The 25430-nt window shown below is 37.2% G+C and overlaps 1 protein-coding gene across 3 annotated transcripts in view; it reads left to right on the top strand.

Moving 5' to 3' along the window:
* Positions 1-410: 410 nt before the first annotated feature.
* The window catches only part of LOC126299467 (leucine-rich repeat-containing protein 40-like), a 222958-nt gene continuing 197938 nt past the window's right edge, over positions 411-25430 (top strand). The window contains exon 1 of one of the 3 annotated variants that reach the window (XM_049991387.1): positions 411-877. In XM_049991387.1, coding sequence (XP_049847344.1) covers positions 751-877 — 127 coding nt within the window. In that variant the 5' untranslated portion in view covers positions 411-750. The remainder of the gene's footprint in view (positions 878-25430) is intronic. The other 2 variants (XM_049991389.1, XM_049991388.1) reach the window with 2 other exon arrangements.

Here is a 25430-nt window from a genome sequence, read left to right as displayed (position 1 = left end):
CTCGTATTCGCGAGGGCGACGGCTCAAACCGGCGTGCGGTCATCCTGGTTTAGGTTTCCATGATATTCCTTAATTGCCTCAGGTAAATGTTGGGATGGTTCCTTTGAAGGAGCATGGGTGACTTCCTTCCCCAGTCTTTCCTAATATGACTTCACTGTTTGGCCCCTCCCCCTCCCTCAAATCAACCAGCCAAGGATCCTTTTGCAAGAGACAAGAGATTCATAACTGCGACACATGGTTTTAATATACAGTCGCTAAATTGAGAAGCAATATGACTGGCCACGACCAGTGAACGATGTTGACTTAGCAACAGTAACAGCAATATGTCTAGTATTGGCTGTCTTATCACTTTGTTTTGCTGCAATATTGTGTTCATTTTATATGTTATATATTACTGTAAGCCTGAGACTGTCTGTCCAGTCATGGCTGGTGAATGATATAGAACTGGTAATAAAGATAATAATAAAGGTGATAAGGATTCCAACAATATGCATTGCGCTGATATTGGAATCACTGGCCACTATCGACCATAGATCGAAGGTCGAAAGTGCCTTGTTACATCGAAATCTGTGAAGTATTGATCAGAAACAGAACAGAAGTCATAGTTGTCAAAACAAGTGGTTGACCTGTTAAGCGCTATTATCGTGTTTTGGAGTTATTAGAAAATATGATGTAATAAGCTTCGTTGTGTGTTATTGTGTGCAGGGAAAGTAATATCCGAGCCGATACGTACAAACGTGGTAACCGAAAATGCGACATTCTGCACTATTTTCAAGGCTGGGGAAGGAAGAGTGTGATAAAGTATTAACAACAGATTTGATCAAGGAAACCAGAAGAACTGGAGAGTTGGATTTATCGAAGAATGGTTTGGCATTTGGTAAGCTCTTTGTTATTTATATAGTTACAGTATATCTTTTTACGCATCCAATGTATAACAGATGTTGGTCAATATTTTATAGTATACCAACATTAGACAATTATTCTAGTTTATTTACTGTAGCCGCGCGGTGAAGTCGTGTGGTCAGCGGCGTCTTGCCGCGGTCCGTGCCTCCCTCCCCCTCCCCGCCCCACGCGTCGGAGGTTAGAGTCCTCCCTCGGGTATGGGTATATGTGTTATATTAAGTTGTGCTTAAGCCTAGGGACCGATGACCACAGCAGTTTGGTTCCATAGTTCTTACCACAAATTTCCAAATTTATTTACCAGATGGTCAGGCACATTACAAAATAGTTCTTTAATATAATGGATTTGACTTCTTTTTTTTTGTTGGAGTGCATTTAATTGATCGGTGGTCGTGATAATTACTGGTAGCGTATTGTAGAATACTAGACCTGAATGATAAACACAGTTTTGACACAGAGTTGTGCTGGAACTGTTTACATATATTTTTCGGTGGCACAGTATGGTACTTATGCACAGTAGTGTTTGGGTTAAAGCCATTATCCTTCATCACCATATTTTTCTTTACAAATAGCACAATTTCTAAAATGAAAATAGGGGGAAGAGGAAGACTCAAAAGCCTTACTCGAACTGCTATTGTTTGCTTTTATTATTGTTCTGACAGTTCTGTTTTGCTTCCTGAATGTTGTTATGGCACAAATAGAGTTACCCAGAAAGATAAAACCATATCATAAGTGAAAATGTATTAACAGTTATTTGTTGGTTTAAGATTAGCCTGTTTCTATGGAGCCACAGCTAAACTTCAATCATGATGATATCTGCGGAAGTAGTTAGATCTTCTCTGTTTTTTGCTTCAATAAGCACACTGGTATAATCTGCCAATAAGGCAGCTTCTACATTCTTTACACATAAGGGCAGATCATTACTATACACTAGAAAAAGAAACAGGCAGTTCCGCATGGTGCTACTGTGGTTCCGTTTGACTTCTGTGATGTGAGATTGATTACTTAAGTAATATTTCAGGTACTCATTTGGCAAACCTTGCACTGCATAACAGTAAAGTTTTTTTATGAGAACTGAATGATCTATAACATCAAAAATCTTTGTCAAGTCTAAGAAAATACTCGAGATTTTGGAATGTTTGTCAAGTACATTTGATGTGTTGGACAAGAGTAAAAGTAGCAGTCTCAGTGGAATGCTGTGCTGTTGATATCTCAACTGAAAAAGAATTGTTATCTTAGCTAGAAAGAGGTGTTCGATAATGTTTGAAAAACCAGATAATAGTGATATATGTCTACAATTTCACTGAGAGTCATTTGTTGTATAATGGTCATCTATTATTTTAACAGTTTTTAGACGGTCAGAGAAAATGCCCTCTGACGTTGAGAATATTATATGTCTAATAAGGGTGTGAGAATAAAGTTTGCTGACATTATTATGTAATCAAGGATCTCTTCAACACCTTCTGAAAGACTTTTTTTAATGAGAGTACTGTATGCTTTTTAGTAGCTCATCTTGACAAACAGACTGATCAAGGTGGTGCAGTGGTTTGCCCACTGGACTCACATTCTGGAGGATGACTGTTCAAACCCCCATCTGGCCATCCAGATTTGCGTTTTCTGCAATTTCCCTAAATCGCTCCAGGTGACAGCTGGGATGGCTTGTTTGAAAGAGCATGATTGATTTCCTTCCCCACCCTTGACACAGTCTGAGATTGTTCTGTCGCTAATGATCTTGATGTGACTGACATTAAGCCCAGTCTTCCTTCGACAAACAGGAGAGAGTAACATGCTGTTTTTGTTGACTTCAGGATTTGCACGTTCCTGGGTGTATTTAACATGTAATTTTCCAATTTTTCTAGTCTCTAAATCCTTTGCACCTGCAGCAAAGTACTGGTTGGAAAGATCTACAGCCAATTTTGGGTCAGTATCAAGGCCTCCATCATGGAACAGAGAAATATTGCTCTGAGTTTCCTTCTTCCCAATAAGTTTTCGTACAGCCTCTCATAGTGTATTGGTCTTATTTGATGATTCCCTGATATATTGGTCATTTTATCTTAATTTTGCCCCTTTTATGACCTGATTAAGAACTAATTTATACTTTTGTAATCATTTAGAAACTCTGGAGCATGGCTTGCTTTTGAAAGTTTAAATATAGCTCTCTTCCTGTCACAGGACACTGATTCCTACTGTAAATGAATTCTTTGGTTTGTTTATATTTTTACATTTGAATTTATTTTTAGGGAAGGCTGTTTAAAATTATTCGTGAATTGTGTTATTAAATAGTAGAACTTGTCATTTGTATCAGATTTACAAAGATCATAATCACATGATTCATTAGATAGCAACAGCAAAAGATCTATACTATTATATAAAGAACAGTCATTTAACTATGTTACAAAAAATCTAAGTTTGTGACCAGTTTACTTAAAAAAATTTACATGATACTCTAATGAACATTCAGACATCGTAGGCTACATATTTTTTAATGTATGTATTTTATAAATATGTATATAATATATCAAGGGGAAATGTTATCAAAAATCTAAAAAAGTTCTTAACCAGTCAACTTCAAATTTTTCACAATACTCTAACAAACATTTAGACACACGTAGGCTATATTTTTTCTTCTTTTAAAATGACAATGTAATGGTTCTCTGTTAAAACTGACTGCAAAAAGGAAATGCTATGCTGTGAAAAAGTGTGGTTGCAATTTCATTCCTGCTGTCACTTTAAACTACGATAAGAGCATTAAACAAGCACTCAAATTGTTTCTCCCATGTATATTCTATTTCCTTATTTATACTTTCAAACAAAAATTGTACACCTAACAATGTGCTGTTCCCTTATCTTCCTTGCCACTGGTTTTACAGAAAACTGGAAAGTTGTATTTCTGGCTCATGATTAGAATACTATTACGGAATCTGAATCATTCGAAACTTTGTACTCCTACCCATCACAGATTGAAACTGTTTGAAGTACTGTTATTCAAGCTACTGTCCTCCTAGATCCAGAAGCTGGAGAGGTCTCTCTCATACACTGTATACCAGTGATCCCAATCAGTTTACCCATTAATTCTAAGTGACTTCAGTTCCAAATCAGAGTTTAATTTCCAATAACAAAAACAAGGCTGAAGGTCAGAGAGAGGGGTAAGATGACAGAAAGGAGGGGAGGAGAGGCAGATGCACAGAGAGAGGGGGAGGGGGGGGGCTAAGAGGAGGAGATGGGCAGAGGGAAAGGGGAACAGGAGTTCAGGATTATGTCCAATTCTTAGACACATTTAGCAGTTGTGAAGAATTGTCAGGTTTGCTAGTGTTCTATATTTCCATTGCTGAAGTTCCTCTTATATAAAATAGATTGAGCGAAGTGTAGCCGAGGAACACTATGCATAGCTGTATCAGATGATGACTATATCCTGTATTAAACATCTGTGCTGACTACCTATCCACATTGACACAGACAATGTCAAGTAGTGTGGCACTAGTTTTTGTGACGTGGGTTGAAGAGTTCACGGTTACTAGCATGTTATGATTTTTAATGACATTAAGAAAGTTCTTTCTGTGCTACTACTTACAAAATTATATTAAAATCACCACACAGTACTACAGTTCTTTTATAACTTTCATGTTTCTTGAGGCAAGATCAAGATAATTGAAAAAAAGCATTAATATTTTTGACTGGTGATTTGTAAATACACAAAATTACTACCTCCACTACAGTTAATTTTATGGCTGTTACCTCAAATATCCTCTCGTTTACTAATTTACAAGCAGAGTCTAATTTCTTATTATCTGTATTTTGTTTGACGTGTATACAAATTCTTCCATGTTAAGAAATAGCTCTGTGGAAGCTTAAGGGTCTCAGTTTTTAAGTTTTGTAGATAGTCATTACACACCCAATGTTCACACAAGCATAAAACTGAAACATCTCTCCAGTCACCAGTAAAGAGAACACTGAGTTCCTAAAGTTTGTTTGGTAGTGACTTGACATTATGATTTGCTAATTTTAAAACATTAGCTCATTACCTGTGGTGGAAGATGATTCTCTGAAAAAGACATACCTGTTTGGGTGTTACAATTCTTAGTGTAGTTTATAAGCCATATGTCAGGAGTGTTTGCAGATTTTTTTTATAGTTATTGACTAAATATTACGTATTTCTCTAGATGTAAGACTTTTCATCATAGTTTTCCTAAGTGAAACCCACAATTTGTATGTGTGGATCTGTCTAAAGCACTTCTATCTAAAACATGAGTATTCTTACATCTCGTGCATAGATTGTTAATTTTTACATGTGTTATTTCAATTAGTTTCTTATGCAAGGCCTGGAGTTCAGATAATTTCTTTGAGGCTGGTGTATGATGATCACATTTGTGAAATAGTTTTTGGAATATTTCCTGAACAGAAGTAAGAATGTTTTCTGGCTGATCCTTGGGGACATCTTGAGACCCAGCACAGATTACAACAGGTTTACCAGAATCAAAATTTTTCACAAAGTTTATCCAACTGTTCCATCTTTTCATAAATTTGGTCACCTGGTTATATGCATGTGTGTGGAACTTCTTGAATTAATGCTATGTTTACTCTTTATCGTGGTAGTATTCTGTTTGTTGCCTGTATGTGTTAACATTGTAGATAATATACTATTAATATTAATGGTGAGTCATAAAAAGCATTAGACATCGACACCTCACATTTGTTTGTATTTAAGAGAGATGTGGACCTAAGCTGAATACAGGTACTGACTGTATGTGTAGTGTTGCAAAACAATTTTAAATTTTCATGTTTTTTTTTTTTTTTTTGGAACTGTTCTTGTAATTTTCTGTGGTTGGTTTCATCACTTGTATATTTCTCATGGACCAAGCTCAGGAGAAGACACATTTCAGAATAACGTTAGAAAGACAATGTATTATCTTCATATACAGAATGATATACAAGCTGAAGTTGTGACGTAGTTGATTTTGAACTTTCTGTTAGAAAGCTGACATGTGTAAAATGTACAGGTCTCACTAATTAGTTTTACAGATTGCATGTAATAAGTCGTTATTCAAAAGGAAGCAGTGATGTTGTAGTGTCTCAAAATTAATGATATGCCTGCTAAACCACACTCAGGCATATTTCACTAAGAGTCTTTGAATGTACAGTGCATGTGCAAGAATGATAAAAGGATTTCTCTGCATATTATTTGCATAGACCTGTGCAGCCCCTACATTTAGAGGTCATGTATGATGTACAGCTCAAGAATGTTAGACTTGTAACAAGTACCTGTAGAACCACTTGTGTATGCAACAGTGTCAGTGCTAGTAAACCAGCACCAAATGTCTCATTTCTACTTTTCATACTGCAGTCCCTTTCTGATTATTCTTTGACAAACTTTAAGGTTTGCCACTGCCATAAGAGGAAGGGGAGGGATCCTCACTGTTTCTTTTGCATTCAGCAAACAGCATGTGACACCTGAGCTGCATCAAACTGCGAGCATCACGAGAAATTTTGCCAGTCTTAGTTGGGTATGAGTTTGGGAAATCTGTGGTTTTTGAGAAGTGAACTTGCCTCTTTTGCCAGTCCTTTGTTGGTGTAGGTATGCTGCAGCAACCACTGTTAGGTGTGGTAGTGGGAAATTGTTTGTCTGAACTGCTCATATAGCAGATGGTGTAGACCTCAACAAATTTACACAAGCTGAACCTCAATGTGTGCTCGTGTTGATAGCTGTTGAGATTTAACAGCTATTAATGTGCAGTATCTGGGGCACCTTAGTAATATTAGGCTTGATAAGTTATGCAGGTATTTGCCATAGTCAGTTTGTATTTGCCTAGTCTTATGTGGAAACTGAAAGATTCAAAGGTTATTATGTCGCAAACCAAAAATACTTCCATCAGGATAGGTGTACCTACTGGGACCAACAACTGCCCAACTAACTAAAAGGTCATTGGAGGCTAACTCTCAAGTTAAGTACTCTGTGAACTGTACCAGAGAGGTCATCGAAAAGGTCTTGTCTATAATGAGAATCCTTGTAGTGCTCTCATGTTTAATAAACAAACTTGCAATTAAATTCACTGCTCTTCTGTGGATCTCATCTATTAGTCCTATTTGGTAATGTTCCCAAACTGATGACCAGTACTGAAGAATTAGCTGGGCTAGTGATTCATGAGCCACTTCTTTTGTGGGTGAGTTAAATTTTCTTATTTTAAATTTATTTATTCCTACTTATTTTAAATTTTCGTATGATTTTTTTTCCAATGACTACCAGTCTCTTTTGCTTTTCCTGGGAGTAGTTCTATATGGTCATTCCACTTCAGGTCAGTCTGCACAACATGGACGCATTTGCTTAAGCTGCTATGGTCATACAACTTGTGACAAAGCTGTGTATGAGACAAGAATACTAAGTTCATCATTATCATTCTCTGAAATATGCTCTGGGAATTACACGGTTTGGAGTTGTGAGAAGTTCAGGTCACAATGAGGATCCATTATCCTTAAGTGACGGAAGTCCATGAGCCTATTAAACTACAATCATTTGAAACATCATTTACCGCTGTGGCTAAAATGGTGGAGGATGCAGACTTCCCTAATGGAAGCTGGAACGAACACCCATAATTTGTGCTTGGAACATCAGTTCCACCAATAATGACGTTTTAAGTTTGTGAAGTGCAAACTAAAATTTACTTTGTCTGCTGAATGTGACTGGTTATGACAAAATTGTATTACAACACCCAACTGGCAAATTAAAATTATGGTGCCAATATGAAACTCTTTCCCTAAAAAGCTCACTTAACATTATAAAACCTAACCTATCATGTGTTTACTCCTTTTATAATTTCAAACCAATCTCATAGGCTATATGTGTGGCTTTCACATCTGTTGCTTGTTTGCTTAGAACTGCAATAGCATATGCAATTTAAAACAGTGGGAAGTAAACATTTCAGTATATATCATTTGCATAAGTCTGTGTAATATACACTGAAATTGACTTTTAATTTGTGTAAGTGATATAATTCAGTTTGTATACTCTAAGTGGATTTTTTCACAGATGTATGTGGGGAGGGCAGGGGGCATTTTCTACAGTACTTCATATTTTAGTTCTTCATAAATTTGCTGCTTACATTCCCTCCATAAATTTGCTGTGTACATTCCCAAAAGCACTGCAGCACAGAGCTAATTTGCGGTCTTCAAAAAATTCTTATATGCTACAGTTCCTCTAGTTGTTTGAGTTATTCATTACATGTGTGCAGCATACAAAATGTTCCAGGCTGCTTTTGGTATCCCTCTCTCCTAGCAATGCGAGGAGAAGGAATGTTTTTCTGCTAGCTTTGGGCAGCATGGAGTCAAGAGCTTATGAAACTGTCATCTGTGGTCTGAAGGGACCTGTGCTGCCCATTGCAAGCAGCTGTTACTTACAAAGTCATAATATCATTTATTGATTGGTTATGTGGGCCTGTCAAAGTAGACTTTACAAACTTTCTAAATAGTTTTTGTTGTTTGTGTTCCACAGCTTTCATAAATTGTGGAAGTGACATTTGTAACAGCTGCTGCACAATTTTCCTTTTTTTTGTACAATTGATTTTGACCAGAGACCATTTTCCAGTACCTGTGATATACACGTCATAGTTACAGGAAAATTTTTGGATAAAAAGGTTGTTGGAAAATTGAAGTGAAATACAAGCAATGAAAAATAATTTACGCAGCAGCTTCACACATAACAGGTGTAATTTCTACAATAAGTTTTGGCTAGTGAAACTATATAGTAATGCAGTTCAGATCTTTAACCTGCCAGAATGGGATAAGATAACACAAACTCAGCTACGTACTCATCATTGCTAGCTAATTTTTGACCTTCAGCTCTTGTGAGAATATCCATTGCTATGTGTTACTTCTGACACATCACCTTTTACACAGTTTATATTAACACTATGGCATTTTTAACTAAAAAGGACTTGCACTAGGCAGCTGAACCCCAAAGGGGTGTATCCTGGCCAATAAATGCCATATGATCATTTCATTCTATTGGGAGAACAGTGTTCAGTATGTAGAGCTCTGGTCACACTTTTTAACTGGTGTTCATTATGTGTGATGGTCTACATTTTTAATTACTTCACCTGTTTGTCATCTAGTCACTCCTTTAACAAGCCAGAGCTTATGATTAAGTGATCAAATTTTGTCCATTGCTCAATTTTAGTGCACATCATGCAAAGCCTTGGCTGTACTTTAGTGACTTTAGGTTAGTTTCATTTTAAATACTGGTGGACACTGTACTTCCTGCTTGTAGATTTGTAAGACATTATTCAAAACAGTTGTGATCTTTGATGATTGTAGTCCACAGGCCTCAGGCTGCTGATTGGGTTGTTATGGCAAGGAAATGCCAATGTGATGGGTTTTATCTCCATAAGTGCCTTGAAAATTACCTGGTCTATCCAAAGCTGTTATTTCGCCGGATACTCCTTGTCTGATGAGACTGTCTTTGTGGATGGTGGAAGCCAGATCATGTATAGGTTGCAAATCTCATGTCAAAACATAAATGAGGGTACAAGCCATCTTAGTATTCTCATGTGCCATAACAACAGATATGAGATGCTGTCTTGCTGATAAGAAGTCTGAGCCAGCATGAATTGTCTCATTTGTTGTAGCTATGGATACTCTGTCTACAGTATTCAGATAGGTGCACTGAGAAAAAGGCTTAGTGGTTACTGGGTTTTCAAGTTTTAGGCAAGGATTTTTTTTTTCGTACTTTGTGTGGGGGTTCCTGCGTGCACGCACACGCCAAACAGAGTTAAAGAACACCTTTGAGGACTTTACTTTGTTGGTGATGATGCATTGGAAGCAGAGGTGAGGTTGTGGCCCCTTAAAAAAAAAGTTCTACAGTGACAGTATCAATGAACTGGTCTCTCATTGGGAGAAATGTGTTAGTTGCCAAGGTGACTGCATTCAGAAAAAAATAAGTAGACATCAAGAATAAAGATGTGGAATGTTAATAAAGTTTGTCTTTTAAATAGAACTTTCACATAAAAAATTTGGAGGTACTACTTTTCAGCATACTTGTGTAAAATTTTGCAAGCTGATCTGACTAAAAACCCCAAGAAGTTATGGTCTTATGTAAAGTTAGCTAGCAGATTGATATCATCTATTCAGACACTCAGTGATCATGCTGGCAGCAAAACAGTAGTAGACAGGGAGAATGCAGAAATACTGTGTTTGGTCTTCAAAAAACCATTTCATTGTGAAAAATCATAAAACAGTTTCTCATTTCAATCATTACATGGACACTGAAAGACCATTTTTTGAGATGTGATCACAGAATATAGAAGCAACTACAATTGCTTAGTAGCACAAAGGTGTTTGGATCAATGAGACACCTGTGAGACTCTACAGAGATAATGTGGAAGGACCTGCCCCTCTTCCAGTAGTAATTCATTGCTGGAGTGATGAAGGGTACCTAGAGACTCAAAAAAGCACAGGTCATTCCTGTTTTCAAGGTGGGTCATAGGGCAGATGCCTATGTCACTGACATCAGTCGATTGTAAAATTGTGGAACTTGTTCTATGCTACACTAATTTATTATGATGTTTTTCAAGAATCTCTATAAAAATCAGTGTGGACTCCACAAAGAGATATCTTACGAGGCTTGTTCTTTTTGTCCTTGAGATTCAGAACATTGTAGACACAGTGTCCAGGTTGGCACAGTGTTTCTTGACTTCAGGAAAGTATTTGATACAGTTCTGCACTGTCATTTAGTGAAGGAAATTTTAGTTACTGAGTATCAGACCAGATTTGTGATTGGACTGCAGGAATTCCTTGCAGAAAGAACTCAGTTCATTGCTGTCTACAGAACAGAATTGACATACATAAAAGTTAATTTCAGGAATATCCCAAGGAAGTGTGGTAAGACCAATACTGTATACCATATGTATAAATGAATTAGTTGATAATGTCATAAGCACAATAAGGCTGTTCGCAGATGATGCAGTTGTCTATAAGAGGATAGCAGTGCCAAAAGACTGTAGTAAATTGCAGGAAGACTTGCAGAGGATCAATGATCAGTTCATGGGCTGGCAGTTGACCCTGATCATAAATATGTGTAACATAATGTGCATAAATAGATGAAGAGGGCCACTACTACACTGTTGGCAACAAATTGCTGGAAACAGTAACTACCACAAAATAACTTGGAGTAATCATCCAGGGTGACTTAAAGTGGAAATTGTGGGAAAAGTAGATAGCAGCTTGAAATTCATTGGGAGAATCTTATTGAAATGTAACTCCTCCATGAAAGAGATGGCTTACAAAACACTTGTTCGGCTGATTGTTGAGTGTTGCTCATTGGTCTGGGACCCTTACTATGTTAGATTAACTGAAGAACTAGAGAATATCAAACAAAGAGTGACATGTTTTGTCACTGGATCATATAGTCAGTACGAGAGCATTACAGAGATGCTCAATAATCTGCAGTGGCAGATGCTACAAGAGTTCCAATGTGCATCACAGGAGGATTTCTATTGAAATTCCAAGAGAGTACATTTTGGAAAGCAGCAGACAATTTATTACTTCCTCACTCACACCTCTCTGGAAATGACCACAATGAAAAAATCCAAGAATTTACACGTAATAAGGAGGTTTACCAGATATAATTCTTCCCTAATTTCATTTGCAAATCGAGTAGGAAAGGGGGACAGACAAAAGGGCTGAAATCTTACATTTTTTCTTGCTGAAATTATTTCACTTAATAAGGCTATATTACAGTTACCACAATCATTTAAAAATGTGCATATGAAGTGGTAAAAATGAACAGAGTTGGAAGCATCAGTGGCAGGTTGTGTGTGTGAACACCCCTAGTTACACTAGGTGCTTTTTAACCATATTGTTTTACTTTGTGACAAACCTGTTTTTTTCCTATTTTTTACAAACCCATGTGGAATGTGTTACATACTACACACTGTCAGAATGACAGATATGATACAGTCATAATGGAACAGGACATGTAAGAACAAGCTTTTTAAGGTCAGAAGATAATAGTCTTAAGAGTTGAAACCATTCGTCAGGAATAAACAGAATTTGATCTTGGCTATTAAAAGTTTCTCATTGCTCTTTCCCATCTTGAATAATGAGAAATTTCAAATAAGTTTGTAGTTTTCAAAGTACATTGAGTTTGTGAGTTTGTAGTTCATTTTATATGTAACTAATGGGAGGGAAAAGGTCATGTTAGACAGCTCCTGCAGCGTCTCATGATTACTTTTCTTGCCAGTGGTGATAAGTTACTTCTGGATTTCCACAGGGTTCAATTCTAGGACCACTTACATTTTTGTTAGATATGAATGACCTTCTGCCTTACCCTGATAAAGCAGAAATAATGCTCTCAACCCCCAACAGAGCTGCTGCAACAAAAGGAACAATAAGTGAAATAGTCAAAAATGTTAATGATTGGTTCTTGGTAGATGGCCTGTCACGTAACTAAGAAGAAGCAAGAAATGTCGTAATCATTATCAATGCGGGACAGGGGAGGACAAATGTGTAAAACAGATTGTTCAGAATTTCTCATTGTGCACACTAATCAGAATCTGAATCACTAATCACATATTATAGATCTTTTCAAATCCTCTAGTTGAGCAACATTTTATCTGTGGGGAATTTATAATCTTGGTGACGAAAATATTAGAAAGGTAGTTTACTTTGCGTACTTCCATTCATTATCATCATATAGAATAATTATATGGTGCAATTCCACACATTGGTACAAAGTGTTCATTGCACAGACACATGCTGTAATGATAATACCTATTGCCTACCCTCCAACTTTGTGTAGGAACCTGTTCAAAAAATTAGGCATATTGACAACAGCCTCACAGTGGATTTACTCTCTTATGAAGTTTCTTGTAAAAGATCAGACACAAGTTGAAAATAATAAAATACACCATTTGAGACCAAACTAGCCTCCAGTATCCAAGTGAGCAAAGTATGCATGAAATTTTTAACAACCTCTACTGTGAGTTAAAGGAGCTGTAGATAAAGAAAATTTTAAAATCAAATTAAAACCATTTGTACATGAGAACTAACCGTACCCCATAGATTTTCTGAGTAGGCAGGGTGAAGCGGTTGGATTACATTTATCAAATTTTTATTTTAGATTCATATTTTAAAAATAATCTAGATATTTAAACGAGTTGAATAATTAGGTCAGATCGACTGTAGGACCTGTGTCGTGGTGTAAAAGGTCACCAAAAGTCTCTGGACACTCTCTGCGTGATGTCAGATTATGCTTTTGAAGGTATGTAGGTGCAGGCATGATATATTGGCAGTGTAATGTGTTTTCTATCAGAATGAATGAGCGGAGGTAAATGATTTCGATAGCACTCGATTATAGCAGTTTACACATTGAGTATATCTTTACAGAGATTTTGAAAAAGTTAATTTGATTAAGTTTTATGTTAGAGATGGTATTTTTAAGTGGAACCTTTAAATCCAGTCCATTTGTCTAGTAGGACTGATGAATAGAATGTTGGAGCTGCAGAGTTCAGTCCCAGAAAAATCTGTCAAAAGCAGGAAACATTCAGGTCTTATGGTTTGCACTGCTACGCAAAAGCCACTAATCGTGAAAATAAATGTATACTATTGTTTTGAGTGATTCAAACCAGTGTTGAAATAAACATGTGAGGCAGTGAAATGCAATTTTGCAGAGTGATGATTCACAGGACACAGAGGAGCATGTGTACTTGTGGTACATGCTAAATAAATAGTATTTACCAGAGTCTGTTGTGTCGACTGTTAAATTTTGTGTGCGAGCACGTGAAGTGATTTATTGGGCTAATCTTCCTGTTGGACAATTGATAAAATAATTAAAACATCTTAGACAGTTACATCGTTTTCATACTGTGCAGTTGATCAGGAATTGGACATTTTCTGTAGCAGTGTGATAATCCTCCTGTCTGCAGAATAAGAACTATTGCATCATAGATTGAAAAAAGTGACATGTATGTACTGTATTAGTCTGGTCAAAGGTCCAACTTGAATCACATCCAAAATCTTTGGGGTGAACTAGGACATCAGAACATGTCAAATCAACTGGTATTATGATGTGGCAACAGCTTTCTATGATGCCTTGGAGAAAGGAGCTAATTCTGTCTATGGTGTATTATAAATTAGTTGAAAGTCTCTATAGAAGATTATGAACAGTGATAACAATAAAGGAGGTCCTGTACATTGTTAATTATGTGGCCATCGTCTTTGGAACAGACAGACTTGAGACCAAAGGCTTTGATCACATATTTTATACGCATTATGCATAAATTAGTTGGTACATAATGTTAGTAGCTCTCTGAAGGTTTAGCCGTTGGCTAATGATATAAAGAAATATAATGTAATACGCACAAATAAAAAAAATAACAAAACAGATACATGATAAGTTCATATATTATTTCCTCTCAGCATTGTTACAGATCCGTAACGATGCTGTATTCAAACATTTATCTACCTGTATGCAGTTCTTATCAGACAGGATAATATGAGACAATTTAGAAGGTTTAATGATGTTTGTCTTATGAATCATTGGTTGGCTCAAACACATAATAAGAATTAACTCTTGAGCAAAACAGCAAAAGTGTACTGCATAGTGGAAAAATATAATCTTAAAATTAATGCACCCTAAAAAAATGAAACAGTTTAAGGACTATAATCTTAAACGTTAAGAAATTTATGTATATGCATGCCATTTTTTGTCATACAGGTAGTCATTCTCCTCTCAAATCATCCATCAATGAGGTGGAAGGGCTAAGATGATATTAATGTAACATTTAGTCTTCATTACATTATGACTTCTAGAGAAAAAATTTAACTGTAAAAATAATGGAGTAAGATAAATTTCAGGGAAAAAAATCAGTGAAAGATAGAGGTTCAAAGCGATGCAACAAATTGAGACAAATGTTTCTATGTGCTGTTTGTGATCCACCGTTAGACACCACGAGACCCATCTTGCACACGCTTTTGAATATCCAAGAGTGCGGATAATTGCATCCACACTTCCTTTGCTGATTGACAGATGCAGCGCCAACTGCTGAGTCGTAATGTGTCTGTCCTTGTGAATGGCAGCGGCAGCTCACTGCAACACGTCAGGTGTGACAGCCGTGTATGGTCTCCCCGACTGCTGCAAATTGTGGAGCTTAGCTGAACCGCCTTCTGATGAACTCACCCTCTGTGTCCAGCAACTAACAGTACGCTATCTGTTGGAAGTGACGGAAACTTGGCGCGCTCACTCAGGAGACTTCAAATAAAACATACGTAATGTTCTGCATTGGTAGTATTCGGGGGAATGTGGTGCATTACTTTCTGGGCAATCCTCGTAATAAGAAATGGGAGTTTCCTGGCCATCATAGAAGACTTTACCAAGACCACAGACAGCCAGGATCTATTTTTCTGCCACTGTCAACTGAAATCAATTGTGTCAGACCTAATAACAACATAGTACAGAACTGCCCCTTCTTTATACGCAAGGTGGATGTTGTTACATCTTACCAGGAATGCTGAGAAACTTCGTTAAACTTCTTAACTTAATGTGGGAGACAAAAAATTTCCTGACTTGTGAAAGGAAGCTTTGTTTATTCTCGTCTTTAATTCTGAGAAGGACTTAATATTTCCAACTAGCCATTGTAGTCTTGCCATAACTAGCTGAGTGAAAGATGCTGGATAAGAAGGTCAACAACCAGCTGTTCTAGTTCTTAGACTACATGCGCCTTCTAAATGACTTTCAATGTGGGCTCAAGAAATAGTCTACCGTTTACGACACTGTTTGAGGCAGGTTTTCCTATGTAGGCATTATCTAATATTATTATTATTATTATTATTATTATTATTATTATTATTATTTCTTTTTCTCCCCGACTTCCAGGTGGACTACTACTACTACTACTACTACTACTACTACTACTTGGGGGCATGATATTTGTTGACAGCTCCACATGAGACTTCCACTGATAGTTCTAATCTCTTATGGTCCTTCGTAACTCCAATCATTTTATAGAAGATAATTATGTACCACTGAGGTACCATTCTCTTTGTAATAGCTAGACATAGATAATGTTAAAGTCATGGTAAAAGCCTTGCTCACTGCCCTTTATTCATCAGTGCTGTATCAATTTTTAGTTCAATTTCAATGACAGTTATAAAGCTGGAAGACTCCATACTGAAAACTGATTTTATATCTTTGCCATAAGAATCTGTGTATTTTCCGTGGTTATCATCATTCTTTCTTCCTGACTTTGGAATGAGGACACTATTGAAAAATTTGAAATGTTCAGTGTGGTTTCCAGTTCACATTTTTCATAAGAGATTTACGAGGTCACCTCACATGAAGTCCATTGTCTGGTCTAGTTCTATTGATGCTTTTTATAGTCCTTACTTGAGTGTGGATGAATGGTTTACAGATTTACTAGAACATCATACCTGTAGGGATTAGGCTAATTTGATTATGGTGGCATTTAGGACCATTCGAATTCCCAGTCAGGACATATTATCAGATATCATCCTTACAATGCGACAAGCATAAAAAATTATATTTAGTATCCCACATACCTGCAGACCACACTGTTGCACTCCAAATAAATAGTAACTTTCCAGTAATAATCTACACTTAAAATTGCATTTTAAGCTTCATTCAAAGAGTTGTCTTTTAGAAACAAATGTGATGGAAATTAATGTTTCACAGAAATACCCTCTTTGAACCAACACCTTACCACAAGGTGGATGATTTCGGTCAGTGATATAGGTCGCCATACTGGAGATGTCACAGCATTTGAGAGGTATTTGTGGAGAGGACAGACTAACATAGAGTTCATGAGGTGGAGCAATAATGTCTTTCAATAGCTGCAGGGGCTACAGTATGGATGATGGGTATTGTAACATTAGTGAATTTCATGCTATTATTTTGTTGCTGAGAATGGCACAAAGCAAAGTTAAACCACAGCCAATATATTTACCAAGGACATGCAGCTCTACATGATGGTTTAATAACTGTCTCCTCTTGGGAAAATAATCTCATTTGTATGTTTATGTGGAGACTACACAGAAGAATGTTGTCATCAGAAAGAACAAAACTGGCATTCTATGGGTTGGAGTGTGAAATGTGGAGCTATGTTGAAGTTAGACGTATTGGGAATTAGTGAAGTGTGATGGCAGGAAGGATCAGACTTTTGGTCAGGTGAGTCAAAGAATGTAGGTGATTATTATGAACAGCTTAGTGAACGCATTATCGTTATCAAGAGACACAAAGCCAACGTCCACCACCGTAGTAAAAGTGTATATGTCTACTAGCTCCACAGTTGATGAAAAGATTGAAAAATGTCTGATGGGATAAAATGAATTATTCAGTTTAAGTGAGCTGAAAGTGGTACAGGGCTTTGAATGCTCATAAAAAATGAATCTACAGGGAGCGCAAAATATGATAGAGAGAGAGAGAGAGAGAGAGAGAGAGAGAGAGAGAGAGAGAGAGCTATACAAGGGAAATGAACTTGAAGGCGAGGTTATAGAAAGGAAAGAGGAAGTAGATAAAGATGAGGTGCGACGTAGAATACTATGAGAAGAATTTGATAGTGCACATAGGCATAAGTCGAATCAAGGCACTTGGAGTAGACAACGTTCCCTCCTTGTGGAAAACCAACCATGACAAAACTGTTCTACTTGCTATGCAAGATATACGAGACAGGGTAAATGCTCAGACTTCAAGAAGACTGCAATAACCCCAATTGGAAAGAAAACAGGTGATGACAGGTGTTAGTTTTACTGAACTATCAATTTAATAAGTAATGGATGGAAAATACTTGTATGAATTATTTACAGAAGAGTGGAAAGACTAGGAGATAGAGTAAAAAATGCAGACCAACATTTACAGTATTTGCAAATTTACAGAAAGCTTTTCACATTGTTGATTAGAATTAAAAAAGGAGTGAGAGGGGTTGTGGTCCATGTTACTCAATCTATACATTAAGCAAGCAGAAAAAAGCTTTAATGTTTTTGCCAGTGACATAATTATATCAGATAGCGGGGACTTGGAAGATCATTTGAATGTAGTGGATAATGTTTGGAAAAGAGGTAGTAATGTGAACATCAACAAAACACAAAAGGGTAATGTAATGTAGTTGAATGAAATCGGGCATTGCTGAGGGGATTGTATTAGGAAATGAGACAATGGAAGTTGTAGATGAATTGTGCTGTTTGGGCAGCAAAGTAACTGACAATGACAGAAAAAAAAACACACACACACACATTTCAATATGTAATGTAAATTGAAGTTTTAGAACACAAAAAACCTAAATCAGGATGGCTGATCTTAGGTGTGAACCATCGTCCTCCCAAATGTGAGTCCAGTGTGATAACTGTCATTTCTATGTAAAATGTTGTTCACTGATTGCAACACAGCTGGTATATGAAAGAGCTGCTTTCACATGTGGCTGTGCCTCTGATGGGATAGGATAAGCCCATGTCAGGACTGGTGTAGGATGTACTGGGTGGATGGACAGGGCAGGCTGTGCACCTGGGTTTTCAACAGGATTAGGAGTGTTGTGGCAAGGGGTTGGGAGTGTCATGGGGATGGATCAGGATGTTGTGTAGGTTAGGTAGGCAATGGAATTCCACTGTAGGAAAGGCTGTAACGATCTTGAGCATGATGTCCCTCATTTCTGGGCATTATGGTAGATAATAATAGTGCTGATGAAGGTTATAGTTCAGTTGTTCCAGCCTGGGGTGATATTTTGTGACAAGGGAGGCACTCCTTTGCAGCTAATTTTTGGGTATGTTGAGAGGATTAGGGGTATTTGAAGAGATGGCATATGGGATCTGTTTTGCACACTGTGTTTTCAGGTGGCAACGCCTGTCTGTGAAGGCCTTAGTGAGACCTGAAGCATATTGGGCAAAGGAATTGCTATCACTGGAGATATGGCATCTGCAGGTGGCCATGTTGTATGGGAGCAATTTTTTCATGTTGGAAGGGTGACTGCGGTCAAAATGTTGGTACTCTTGGTGATTAGTGGATTTATTATGGACAGAGGTGTGGATGGAGCCATCAGAGAGATGGCGGTCAGTGTCCAGGAAGGTGACACATGGAGTTGAGCAGGACCAGATGAAGTGGGCAGCAGTGAGGTGTTAGGTTGTGGAATGAGAATAGTGTGTCGGCCTTAAGTCCATATCACGAATGAACCTGAACTAGACAGTGAATCTGTATTTTTTGAGGTTAGGAAGATTACCTCCAGATGGCTCATAAACATGTTTGCATAGCAGGTTCCCCGCCTCTTCCATGTGCACTGCACCTAGCAGAGTTCAGTACTTCTGTCATGTGGCCAGCCTGTACACCAGCTGCCCCCCCCCCCCTCCTCCTCCTCCTCCTCCTTTGCATTTGCTGAATAATTAAAACAATGTGGAAGGATAGAAAATTTTAGTGACTGTTGAAATCACCAAGGGAGTGCCACAGGGTTCAATTTTTGGCCTACTCTTATTCCTCACAAAGGAAAATTCAGCTGCCCCTACCAATGTTGTTTTATGCAACCTGCACTGTTATATCTGACCTACAAAACCCCGTACAAGATTTCATGTTCTCTTACTCGCTACTTGCAAACTATTAGTGCTACACACACAAAATGAACAGGACCTTTTTGTAGGCAATTTAATGTGCCGGGTGATCAAAAAGTCAGTATAAATTTGAAAACTGAATAAATCACAGAATAATGTAGATAGAGAGGTACAAATTGACACCCATGTTTGGAATGACATGGGGTTTTATTAGAACCAAAATAATACAAAAGTCCAAAAATGTCCGACAGATGGCGCTTCATCTTATTAGAATAGCAATAATTAGCATAACAGAGTAAGACAAAGCGAAGATGATGATCTTTATAGGAAATGCTCAATTTGTCCACCATCATTCCTCAGCAATAGCTGCAGTTGAGGAATAATGTTACGAACAGCACTGTAAAGCATTTCTGGAGTTATGGTGAGGCATTGGCGTCGGATGTTGTCTTTCAGCATCCCTAGAGATGTCAGACGATCATGTTACACTTGTGACTTCAGGTAACCCCAAAGCCAATAATCGCACGGACTGAGGTCTGGGGACTTGGGAGGCCAAGCATGACGAAAGTGGTGGCTGAGCACACGATCATCACCAAACGACGCATGCAGGACATCTTTCACACGTCTAGCAATATGGGGTGGAGTGCCATCGTGCATAAACACCGTATGTTCCAGCAGGTGTTTATCAGCCAGTTTGGGGATGATGCGATTCTGTAACATATCAGCGTACCTCTCACCCGTCACGGTAGCAGTTACTGACGTTTTGCTGTCCAGTGCCATCTGTCGTACATTTGGTGAACTTTGTTGTAATTTTTTTCCTTTTTTATTCTTCTTTTTTTTCCTTTTTTTTGTTCCAATAAAACCCCATGTCATTCCAAGGATGTGTGTCAAGTTTTACCTCTCTATCTACATTATGCTGTGGTTTAGTAAGTTTTCAGATTTATACTGACTTTTTGATCACCCTGTTGCTAAATTTTATACTGGGAAACGTTTTTGCTAGAGGCTGAAGCTCTCAAGTTGTTCAAGAAAAATGTATAGAAGTTAACTTTAAATTCACTCCCACTCCCACATTCAGCCCCCACCAGTCAGGATTTCCAGTATGTTGTCTCTCCATGGCACTCCATCCTATCAGTGTACAAAATTTAAATTTGCAATTGCACAAATTATTTCCCATATTCACCCCATTTTGGTCTTCATTGATTGATCTTACTACACCACCAGCTTAGTTGAGCACTTAAAAATTGTGAAATTGGTGTTTGTGTAAATTTTAAGTTACAGTTTTGTGAATTGTAACAGCATAAAGTAAACCATTACATCATTGTATTTGTCAGGCCTTTCGACTACGAAACTACTGTGCATTTAAGGGTTAAGTTTGAATTGAATTGTCAAAGAAAATTAGTTTTAGCATAACATTTACAGAAATCTTTTTTGTTTGATTATCCTCATGGGCACATTTAAATTGACAGTGTTAATGAAATAGTTGTCTTGTTAGTGCCATAATAGCCCAATCTATAGAAACCCAAAAAAAAGAGAATACCGGGAATAGTTTGTGAATAAAAAATTTGTTTATGGTTGTAGGAGAGAGTGCCACAAACAACATACTACAAATATTGACAGGTGAGGGATGGATGTGGGGGTAGAGGTACATTTGAAGGTCTCTTATGTGTGTTTATCTTGAATAACTAAAAAGCTACAGCCTCCAGTGGAAACATTTCCCAGTACAAAATTCAACTACATTAAATTTCCCACAAAAAGTTCCTGTTCAGTTTTTCTACAGGACTAATAGTTTCTGCATAGCGAGCAAGAGAATATGAAACTCGTGTGTGGTTTTTGAAGGCCAGATATAACAGTGTAGACTCATTAAGCATTGGTAAGGGCAGCTGAATCACGCTGTATATGTGAATGACCTTCCACTTAACATTCAACAAGCAGAATTGATACGTTTTGCAGAGAATACTAGTGTTACAATAAATCTCATTAGAGAGAAAGCAGCATAAGTGGTTGTTAATTACTTTTTCCTAAATTATTAAGTGGTTCTCTGAAAATGAAATTCCCTAAATTTTGTGAAAACACACTATATTCAACTCTGCACAATAAATACTCATGCAACTGATCAATGTAACACATGAACAGAGTCAGTAAATAGGGTAGAATGCAACAAATTTTTGGACTTACTTATTGATGAAAACTTGAACTGGAAGGAGCCTATTACTGAGCGTCTGAAACATTTAAAATCAGCTACATTTGCTCATCATATCTACATCTATATGGATACTCTGCAAATCACACCTAAGTGCCTGGAAGGGGGTTCATTGAACCATCTTCACAATAATTCTCTATTATTCCAATCTCGAACAGCACACGGAAAAAAGGAACATCTGTATCTTCCCATGTCAGCTCTGATTTCCCTTATTTTATCGTGATGGGTGTTTCACCCTATGTAGATCAGCATCAATAAAATATTTTTGCATTTGGAGGAGAAAGGTGGTGGTTGAAATTTCGTGAGCAGATTCTGCTGCATCAAAGAACACCTTTGTTTTAATGGTGTCCATTACAAATCTGTGTATCATGTGTGTCACACTTTCTCTCCTATTTTGTGACAATACAAAATGTCTGCTCTTCTTTGAACTTTCTCAATGTACTCCATTAATCCTATTTGCTAAGGATCCAGATCACGCAGCAGTACTCCAAAAGAGGATGGACAAGTGTAGTGCAGGCAGTGTCTTTAGTAGATCTGTTACATTTTCTAAGTGTTCTGCCAATAAAATGCATTCTTTGGTTTGCCTTCCCCACAACACTTACTGTGTGTTCTTTCCAATTTAAATTGTTCATAATTGTAACCTCTAGGTTGTTTGTTGAATTCACAGCCTTTAGATTAGACTGATTCATCGTGTAGGCAAAGTTTAACAGATTCCTTTTAGCACTCATGTGGATGACCTCACACTTCTATTTAGGGTCAATTGCCAATCTCTGCACCACACAGATATCTTTTCTAAGTCGTTTAGCAGTTTGTTTTGATCTTCTGATCAGTTTACTGGAAGATAAACTACAGCATCATCTGCAAACAACCTAAGACAGCTGCTCAGATTGTTTCCTAAATCATTTATATAGATGATTATGAACAGCAGGGGGCCTATAACACTACCTTGGGGAGCACTAGAAATAACTTCTGTTTTATTCGATGACTTTCCATCAGTTATATGAACTGTGACCTCTTTGACAGGAAATCATGAGTCCAGTCACATAACTGAGACAATATTCTGTAAGCATGCTATTTCAGTACAAGCCACTTGTGTGGTACAGTGTCAAAAGCCTTTTGGAAATCTTGAAATCTGGAATCAATTTGAAAGCCCTTGTCAATAACACTCAACACTTAGTGTGTGTAAAGAGCTAGTTGTGTTTCACAAGAACAATGTTTCATACATCCGTGTTGACTTTGTCAGTAGACCGTTCTCTTTGGGGTAATTCATAATGTTCATACTAATGAACATCAATATGCAGCAGGATTTTGGAACTTATTCTCTGTGTTTGAACATTATGAATTACCCCGAAGAGAATGGTCTACTGACACATAGTCAACACAATTGTATGAAACATTGTTCTTGTGGGCCAGTAATTTAGTGGATTACTGCCACTACCTGTTTTGAATACTGGTGTGACCTGTACAACTTTCCAGTCTTTGGGTATGGAGCTGTTGCAAAATCATACTCTGAGAGGAACCTAACTGATATACAGTCTGGGCCAGAAGACTTGCTTTTGTTAAGTGATTTAAGTTGTGTCACTACTCTGAGGAATCTACTTCTTAGTTATTCATGTTGGCAGCTGTTCTTGATTCAAGTTTTGGAATATTTACTTCATCTTCGTTGGTGAAAGAATTTCGAAACTCTGTGTTTAGTTATTCTGCTTTCACAGCTCTGTCGTCGATAGTATTTCCATTGACTGTGTCTTGCCACTAGCATACTTTACGTACAACGAGAATATCTTTGGATTTTCTTTAAGATTTCGAGATAAAGTTTCATTGTGGAAACTGTTATGAGCATCTCACATTGATGTCTGCACTAAATTTCAAGCTGCTGTGAAAGATCACCTGTCTTGGAGGTTCTGCATTTGTTTGAATTTGGCATGCTTTTTTTGTTGTTTCTGCAACAGTGTTCTGATCCGTTTTGTGTACCAAGGGGGATCAACTCCATCATTTGTTAATTTATTTGGTCTAAATCTCTCAATTGATGTCGATAATATTTCTTTAAATTCAAGCCCCATCTGGTCTACACTTACATTGTTAATTTGGAAGGGGGTGAAGACTGTATCTTAGGAAGGTGTCAAGTGAATTTTTGTCTGCTTTTTTGAATAGGTATATTTTTCATTTATATTCGGAGGATTTGGGAGTTATAATATTCGGTCTCGCTAAGACAACCCTGTGTTCACTAATCCCTGTATCCATTTCGATCCTTCTTATTAGCACAGGATTATTTGTTGCTAAAAGATCTAGTATGTTTTCACAACCATTTGCTATTTGCGTGTGCTCATGAACTAACTGCTCGAAATAATTTTCAGAGAATGCATTTAGCACAATTTTGGATGGTGTTTTATGCATACCTCTGGGCTTAAACATGTATTTTCGCCAACATATCAAGGGTAAATTAAAGTCACCACCAACTATAATTGTATGAGTCGGGTATGTGTTTGAAATTAAACTCAAGTTTTCTTCGAACCATTGAGCAATTGTATCATCTGAGTTGGGAGGCCGGTAAAAGGTTCCAATTATTATTTTATTCTGGTTGCAAAGAATGACCTCTGCCCAATTTTGCTACATGATGAACTACTACTAACAGCAACAAGCATGTCACTGCCAACTGTGTTTAGTATATCCTTTAGGAACACCATAACGTTTTTTAGCAAAAATTTTGGCTGAACTCATCTGCAGCTTTAGCCAGCTTTCAGTACCCATAACGATTTGAACATCAGTGCTTCCTATTAGCACTTGGAACTCTGGTACTTTCCCAACTCTAATTATATTTATAATTACTAGTCCATATACTACTACAGTCACTAGTCTATAATTACAAGTCTTGGAAAGAAACAAACCAGCCTTGTGAAATATTTTGCATATTTCCACACAATAATGTTTTGTGGAATAATTTTCTATGACACTAGAGGAAAAATGGCCTTTGTTACCAATTTTTAAAGCTGTCAGTGGTTCAGAAAGGAGTTCAATGTGCAGCACAAAAATTTTTAATCATTATCCCAACAATATAAAATGTCTGACAGGTAGCAAAGCAAGTTTTAAATCATTTCTCTTGGGCAACTGCTACATCATGGATGAATTTGTATTTAAGAGCTGGTGGCATATAATAATAATAATAATAATAGTAGTAGTAGTAGTAGTAGTAGTAGTAGTAGTAGTAATACAACCTAGTTTTAAATATAGTTGCATGGGTAGGACTAAAAATGTGTTCATTAGTTTTAACATTAAATATCTATACATATCACAAACTTAGTTATTCCATATTATTTTGATGATGATAGTAGTAGTAGTAGTAGTAGTAGTAGTAGTACAACCAAGTTTTAAGTAACGGAATAAGAGTGGCAATCATTAAAACAAAGGCGTTTTTTTTGTTGCTATGGGATCTTCTCATGAAATTTCAATCACCAGTTTTCTCCTCCAATTGCGGAAACATTCTATTGGCACCCACCTACATAGGGAGAAATGATCATCATGATAAAATAAGAGAAATAAGGGCTCGCATAGAAAAATTTAATTGCTTGTTTTTCCCACACGCCGTTAAAGAGTGGAACGGTAGAGAGACAGCTTGAAGGTGATTCATTGAACCCTCTGACAGGCACTTTAATGTGAATAGCAGATTAATCATGTAGAGTAAGTATAGTTGCATGAGTAGGACTAAAAAATACATACAGTAATTTTAACAATAAAGATAAACACTACACATGTCCCATAAACTGACTCATTCCACATCATTTTGATAAAATAATTATGCAGATGA

Source organism: Schistocerca gregaria, chromosome X, assembly GCF_023897955.1.
Source record: "Schistocerca gregaria isolate iqSchGreg1 chromosome X, iqSchGreg1.2, whole genome shotgun sequence".
Classification (NCBI taxonomy): Eukaryota; Metazoa; Arthropoda; class Insecta; order Orthoptera; family Acrididae; genus Schistocerca; species Schistocerca gregaria.
The sequence above is the reverse complement of the archived record's forward strand: the minus strand, read 5'-3'. Positions and strand labels throughout refer to the sequence as shown.